Source organism: Alosa pseudoharengus, unplaced genomic scaffold (genome assembly GCF_046254945.1).
Source record: "Alosa pseudoharengus isolate Yale_2024_CS ecotype anadromous, Long Island Sound unplaced genomic scaffold, YU_APseudo_1.1 YU_APseudo_1.1_scf_5, whole genome shotgun sequence".
Lineage (NCBI taxonomy): Eukaryota > Metazoa > Chordata > Actinopteri > Clupeiformes > Clupeidae > Alosa > Alosa pseudoharengus.
In genome coordinates this window covers 33,984,737-33,992,865 of record NW_027468837.1, presented here as the reverse complement: position 1 = coordinate 33,992,865, position 8,129 = coordinate 33,984,737, and the positions used below count along the sequence as shown (strand labels likewise).

General features: G+C 43.1%; 1 protein-coding gene across 1 annotated transcript in view; it reads left to right on the top strand.

Moving 5' to 3' along the window:
- The first annotated feature begins 5,109 nt into the window (after window positions 1-5,109).
- The window catches only part of vstm2lb (V-set and transmembrane domain containing 2 like b), a 28,973-nt gene continuing 25,953 nt past the window's right edge, over window positions 5,110-8,129 (top strand). The window contains exon 1 of the mRNA XM_076267879.1: window positions 5,110-5,415. Coding sequence (XP_076123994.1) covers window positions 5,298-5,415 — 118 coding nt within the window. The 5' untranslated portion in view covers window positions 5,110-5,297. The remainder of the gene's footprint in view (window positions 5,416-8,129) is intronic.

Genomic DNA, 8,129 nt, shown 5'->3' with positions numbered 1-8,129 from the left:
TTAGCAATTTTCTTGAAGTTATATATGTGGTATGGCTTAGTTATTGTTTGCTTATGATGTGAATGAGAGCACTGTATGGCAAATGACTTCAATTTTCACCAGCATTCCGCAATTACACTGGCTCCCCTGTGTATGCCCAATATGACCTTGCTTGCTTTATTTCCATGGTTACTTACAGCATATCTCTCGAATGATAAAAAGGAGATGGAATGGATGGAAATGGACAAGCACATGGACAAATTGAGAGAGAGAGAGAGAGACGAGGCAATAGCATTTATAAGACGCATATTGTTTTAGAAGAGCAGCTCTTCGCCCTCGTTTTACTCGAGAAGAGAAAGCGGAGTCCATTCATCCACAGGAGTCCCCAGTGTATCCCTCACACCCGGAGCAGAGCATCATTTCCTGGAGCAGTATTTCTCATCATTACTTCTGTTTGAAGGAAAAAGGCATCATGTTATGATGCCATAAAAGTCTTAGCCAAATGATATCCACAGACAGAACACAGAGAACATTAAGCACATTGCAGAATTGGGTACTGTATGTTATGGGGAAATAATCGGGTTTACAATGTTAAAAATCAGAGCCAACTCTATGGTCGTAGTGATATGTGTCAATGATTAGGAAGAGGTCCCACTGTTGTAATGTTCGGTATCTGGCATTTTCATATCCATTGGTCAGGAATCCAAACCAACTCAAAACACCTTTGGTTTTTAAAGCAATTCTGAAAAATATCTTTTTGGGGGTGGTAATTGAATTGATTTTGTTGTTCCGGTCAGGGAAGCATGTCTTAGTGGATTTTGATGACAAAGGGTCATCGACTCCCACAGTAGCCAAGTTAGAGCTTCTTGGCAGACGCAGCTGTGTTTCAGGCCAAAGCCTCGTGTTTTTTGGAACTCTGTGACGCTGCTGCCCTTCAATAAGGTCTCCAGTACATAGTGGAGTGTGTCCCCTGCAAGACACCAACACTTGTTTATGTGCTTGCACCAACACTTGTTTATGTGGTTGCTTGCTTGCTTTTGGTTCAACATACCATTATTTCTGCTTTAAGAAAAAAAAATGACAGAAACATATTGCATTTACTTTTTTCTAATTCCTGAGATTAAAAGTCGTAAATTTGCCAGAAAAGAACTCAGATATTCTCTGACATTATAAAGTGGCACATTTGCAAAAAACTGAAAGAATCCTGGTGTTTTTTTCCTGTCAATGAATCATCACCTTACTTTGCAAAGATGTCATTGTTATCACATCACCAAGCCTTTGAAACAGTGTGTCAAGTTTGCACAATATAGACCTGGCCTATATATTGCACTGCCTGCCTCCGCCATATCTACCTAGCTAACTGCTTTCTCGCTACAGGCTGTATGAATTATAGGCCTATCAATAAGCTACATCATAACCTAGTGCATTAGATGAGTTTAGTCGTTCGGTTTGGCTATTCCATGACAAATCATGCCATGCGTGAATTTGAACTTGTGCGCTCGTTTTATTGGCCTATTTACTCATGATGTTGCATTACCTGAACTGTAGGTGGTAGTAGACGATAGGCCTAATGCAGTTTGAGTTCTCTTAGTGAAGAGAGAAAATGAAACTTAAGTGTGATATCATAAGTGTGATATCAAAGAAAGCAAAGAGTTAACGTGCCTAAATGGTATGTTTGAATAAATTAAGATAACCTCCCAGTACACCTCTTGAGGACATTGTTTTCTTCAAGTGCGCAACACAGACATAGCCTAATGCCAGACATGGCCTAATGTTGCAAAGTGTAGCAATGCGATTCCTTTAGAGGAAAAATCCAATTCTTTCGACTTTTTTCGAATTTATATTCTCAGAAATGTGCGACTTTAATCTTAGAAATTCTCGAAATATTACCACCTCCTCCTCCAGGTCAGTGTTTTTTTTTTTAATTTCATACAATGGTCCTACTACGTTGTCATACCATACTGTAAAAAATATGTGGGGAGAACATGTAAAAAAATAGAACTTCTGTTGATGCATTGTTGCCACTAGTAGTAGTTACTACACACCAGTAGTATACAGCTTTTAAGAACCCAAGTCCCAGCAAGCCTTCATGCTGGAAAATGGAGAAACTTGGGAGCAGACAGATCATCAAAGTCTCCTTCCCCACACAGTTGAGGGTGTCCTGCACCCTTTCCAAGACTACATTAAGAGTGATGGGTGGCTGGAGTCACGTACCCACCACCTCCTCCACCACCACCACCCTCATCTCCTGCCCTCCTCTTTTCCATCAGATAGCCAGGGCTTGTGAAGCGGATCCCCTCCACATTATCTATATTCCTCTCACCCACTGTCACTCTAGTATTAGTCTCCCAACAGGGATGGGAAGGGGGAGCGTGCTCAGAGCAGCTTACCTCAGAAAGGGCTGCAGTCTGTGGGTCGCCTGGCAGGTCGACACCTCCGTTTCCCCAACACAGGCGCCGAAATTGGGATAGAAATGAGCTGCCGCAGCGCGCTGACCCGCGAAATGGTGGCAGGAATTATTATCACCATATTTCATTTCCCAGTTTGGGCTCAGCCTCGCGTGCAATGACAGCGGGAGACAGGGGCTGAGAGCCGGACAGAATAACCTCTGTCTAATTGTCAGTGTGTCAAGAGTGTTGAGGAGGGGAGCCCAGGTAGACACACACACACACACACACACACACACACACACACACACACACACGGTGCCCTGCAGACGGGGGAAGATGTGTGTGACAGCGTCATGCTGAAGCCCTCTGTCACAAGGGAAAAGGTCTTACATCCCCACATCACCACTGTTTACTTTGACACACGCCAAAACAAAAAACTAATTACCACATCCTGAGTCTAAATGTAGTTTTCAAGTGTAGTGGTCCAATACAGGGGTGTTTCATTATAATGTAATAAAGGTTCTTTGGCTCTTACACAGGATCTTGTGTCCAGGTCTTTTTATTGTAAAAGGAACTGAGAAGACCCCCACGTTTGATCATGGCACTTCAACTACACATGCACCTGGATCTGCCACGGTCAGAGAGAGAGGGAGCATGAAAGAGAGGCAGAGCAAAACAGCGGAAGAGGACAAAGTGCGAGGAGGGTGAAAAACAGAGGACAAAAAAGACATTTTCTCATTTTCACAGCTCTGCCATCTCTAAATGTGAGGTTTGGGGGTGTCAGCCTGAGCTCACAGGCCCGTGGTGTTCAGCCTCTCTCTCTCTTAAACTCTCCTTTCTCTCTCTTACTCTTTCTCTCTCTCTCTCTTACTCTCTCTCTCTTTCTCTCCGTCTCTCTCTAACGCCGCAACCGCCTGGAGGTGAGCCACGTTTGAAGTCTAATCCCCACATTTCATATGTACCTGCTCAAAAATCTGCCGGCTCCACTTTCACACATTTGACTCCCAAATACCTCAGCCTCATAGAGCCGTAATAGGCGTTTCATTAACATGCTAAAGAGCTCTCCACTAACGCCAAACGAGGAGACAACAGGACTGAGACACCCCCCCCCAGGAACTAAATCCCACTGGATTTTTGGTGAGGGACAGCAGCTCCTCTTCACGAGGGAAAGAGGGAGAAAACTGCTGGTGTACGAATGGGCATGTAGCAGAGCTCGGGCACATTAAAGCATTTTTTTCACTATGAGCGGCACAGCCAGGGTTATTTGGTTTCTCCAAGGCTCAGAGCATGGTTTAATATTTATGAGGCTGCTGTAAAGCTGGAGATTTCTGTAAGCTCCAAACAGCAGAGAGATATTCTGCACGGCCATCATTAAAATGGCGCGTGAGTGAGAGGAATACTGACTGTAGTAAGTAACCAAACGAGGAAGGGGGGCCTTTTGAAAATCCAACCACGCAGCCAACATGCCGCCAATTCGTCTCTATGGCGACAAAGAGTTGGTCGGTAAACGCAATTTAAATTAAAAGGCAACCAACTGAAAAATCCCCCCAAAAATATCCTGTGAAGTCAACAAAGATGTATCAAGACTTTAGAGTTTTAGCCTCCATGCAGTAAATTGGCTTTCAAAGAAGATATTCTCCCATGTGCAATATGGATTTATATTGTTAGCTTTCATGCTAACATCCTAAAACTAAAACTAAAAAGGGAAATCCTCACCACAGCTGATGTCCATCCATTAGAGTTTGCAATACAGAGTCATGTGATGATGCAAACCTGCTCTCTCTCTCTCTCTCTCTCTCTCCCTCCCTCCATCTGTCTTATTCTTGTGCTCTCTCCCTCTCCCATCTTGTCTGCATGCATATATCAGCTTCAATTTGACCAGGGGTTGGAAAAGCAACAGCCAGGAGACAGCGCATCAGGCCTGACTAGCTTCTGAATAGACAGCTGTGTCTGCATGTCTCCCTCTGTCTGGCCATTCTGCAGCTGTCTCGCTGACGAGACCGTAAAAGAACAGACCACAAATGAGTTCAGATATGGATCACCACCTCTTGGTTGACTTTATGACTTTATGAGAACAGTGCAAATGTGATGCCATAATGTGGTGTTACCAGACTAATCTGCAAATTATTTTAGAGAAAATTCCCCAAAACAAAACATAGACATAGAGAGGAAGGGAGACAGGATTTAGATTGGGAACTGAACTCAAAAAGTACTATGCAATTGTTGAGGTGCTCGGTTTGAACGTGCATCAAAGTCTGCGTGAGTGTGGAGATTGGCCCATCATACCTCCCTTACATCTTCATACAAGATTGCGCATTACATATCAGTGTGATGCGACTATTGTATGCAGGTTCAGGTCGCCTACGTATGCACACTTGACATGCATGAATATGAATGTGTGTGTGCGTGTGTGTATTTGTACGTGTGTGTGTTTGTGTGTGTGCTTGTGTTTTCGTGCGCACCCCCCTATGTGTGTGCATGCGTGTTTATAGGACAAAGGCTCTCTCATCACTTACCTACGTAAAAATGTCTAGGGTGTAGCCATAGACGGCCACGAGATTTCAATGGGTTCCAACACAACACACTGTAAAAGTTTAATGAATTAATCATTGCCTTGTATCCTTCCGCCAAGTTATTGCCTGTGCAAACCCTCGCACTACACTGTCAGCTGTTCTGCCTCCGCGGCAGTGGTGAAAGACCGACCGTTGGGTCTTGCGCGCAGCGTTTTGGAGACGGCTCGTGCTAGCCTTGGCATCACCATCCGTAGCTGCGACAAACGGAACTGTAAAGATAACGGTAATTGCAAAAGCCATTATATCAGCAACACAGAAGAGGATACACCACCTGACTCGGGACTGGATTTGAGCGACCATTCCCCGCCTCATGTGTGATTAGCAAGCAACTCTTCGCCCAGAACGAACAGAAACAATGGGAGCGTTTGGAGTGGTACTGAGTGTAATACATTTTGTGGGACTCTACGTCCAACTTAACACCGCTACTAACCCAGGTGGTGATGTTGAAGTGGACAACCACATCTCTGGCAACGGTATGTTTATTTTAAATACTGCAAAGTAGTCATTATATTTGTTTGATATGACCGCAGGTACACTTCCCAGATAAGTATGGCATTGAAAGTGATGGGGCGGGGTTGATTAATGTTGCGCGCGCGGGTGGCGTTATTGATGGAGATAGAGATATTTCGCGGTAAAGTTGCTGTAAAGCACACCCATCTCTGTATGTTCTTAACAGTGTTCGCTTGATATAGGTTGCAGAACACGTATTTCTGCCAGACGGAAAGTAGGCTACAGCGCATTTTGGTATCCTTTTATCGATAATATGTTTTATCTGATAGCATTATATGTTTTTTACTTACATTTGCCGTGATTGATGCGCGTAAAATCATAAATTTTCTTCTCAAGGAGAGGGGATACACACATAAACAATCTCGTAGACTTGTAAAAAGGACACTAGATTGAGATGCAGTTCGTTGCTTTTCAATCCACTCGGAACTCCCAAATAAATGAGAACAGGTTTATGATACAAGTTCCACCAAGGCCATTGTAAAGAAGACCCTTTGTCATCGTTGTACACGCTGTCTACAACGTAAAGTAGGACACTTTTGAGAGATCCGTTTTCGTATAGCCTACATGTAGGTCCACTTTTGGTGTATGTTTTATTATAGCGCTTTAAGGTTTCTTTGATGGTGAACAAAACAGTGGGTGCTGGTAATTTTGTGTAGCTTGTATGACTTGTTTGGCAAACAATTATTTATTTTGGTTTTAAAAATTATTCTGTCACTGTTTTATCGTTCCACAGTCACTCAGGTGTTTTGCTAGGCAATAACATAGAGAAGTAATGTTTTTGAATTGCAGACAATGTATGAATTAGAAATATAAGCAATAGTTGACAATTAATGTGTGAACTGAAATACAATAATTGAAGTGGTTCCATAAAGGTTTGTCTCTCAGATGTATGGTATTGTTTTAGATGCAAATGCACAGTGCATGCTATCCTGTCATCTGTTGGCTTGTACAGTAACAAGTGCCATGAGCTCACAAATTGCCCCTGTTGGGGGATTGGCATGTTTGTCCTTCCTCCTCCAAGAAGCAGAAAGTGGAGTGTGCATTTTTTAGCAGATGGCGTGTCCAGTGAGTCGCTCACATTGTTCATGTGCTTTGTCTGATTTTACTAACTAGAGCGGCGTAGACAGGAGAAGAAAAATCAATCCCAACATTCCCAGACAATGAATCAATGCAGTCATCGCAAATGAGCTGCCCAGTGAATGGTGTTTCAGCATCTCCAGTCTTTTAGGGCAACTCCAGCCTTCTGACAGCCCTCTCTCCTTCACCCTCTCTTTCGAGCTTGAGTCTCCTTTTGTTCCCCAGCAGTGTGAAGTGCAAGGAACCCAGTCTATTGTGCAGATGGACAGACCGGGTCTGATTTACATGCACACACACATACAAAGGCACAGTCAAACATCCACAGTGACGCTCCATCAAACTAGGACTCAGATCATGTTATTTTGAGACAGGAATCTGCATAAGGTAAATTACCCCATTCACTCGCTCAGATGTGTACAGTATAGATACATGCTAACTAACTTACTACAATGCTTACAGACTCACCAACAAACACATGCACCCCCTCAAAACACACAAACACACACATACACACACACACACACACACACACACACACACATATACACACACACACACACACACACACACACACACACACACACACACACACACACACACACACACACACACACACACACACACACAGAAAGCAAGAGAGATGTTCTCACCCTCTTTTAATTGGTTTAACTTGTGATATGGTAGACAGGTCCTGTCACAGGTCTTCCAAGGACAAGCAGTCCTGTACACGGTTGCAGTGTAGTGAACATTACAATGGCTTCCTCCCTACAACACCAAAGGGTGTTGCAACTCAAATAGCAGAGAATTGCTGCTACTGTTGTAAACTGACCTTTTTTTTTGCTCCATTAGCAGGTTCATTTGTGGCTCATTTTGACTTTCTCCTTCCTTTTGTGTTGTGAGTTTAGATCAGCTGATTCATTTCCTGAATTGACACACACAGAACAGAAACAGGAATTAAATAAATTGACAGGTGGCAGATTTGGTGGTTTGGACAGATTTCAAAGCAGGGAAAATTTAATTCGTAGTGTGTGTGTGTGTGTGTGTGTGTGTGTGTGTGTGTGTGTGTGTGTGTGTGTGTGTGTGTGTGTGTGTGTGTGTTTGTGTGTGTGTGTGTGTGTGTGTGCATGCGTGCAAACCCATGTGTCTGTAAAGTAGTGAAGTAGCGCAGACCCAATGCTTTGTGCGTCATAGACTCATTATGGTGATTAGGGCAGAGTTATTAATTATTATTAATTATTTCAACCTGACTGGGGTACATTCTCTCTGTTGTTTCATGAGATCATGTGGAGGGTCGATAGATTTCTAAAAGGCATTAAATGAGCATATCTGAAACCAAACGTCCATGAAATCCACCCAAATTTACCATGAAATTAGTAGAGCTATTGCAAAAAAAAAAAAAAAAAACACCCTGTGCCCTCTACTGAACTGTCTATATTTTAAAGACAATGTATATTGTTTAAAAAAGAGAATCCCTTGCATGCTTAAGTAGGCTAATTAGTAAGGTTTGCAGCATAAGACATGATGCCTCCTAGCTCACACACAAAGAGACTGCATTTTGGCTTCATCTAACTCTGTGGTGATTTGTAATTTGATTGAGGGA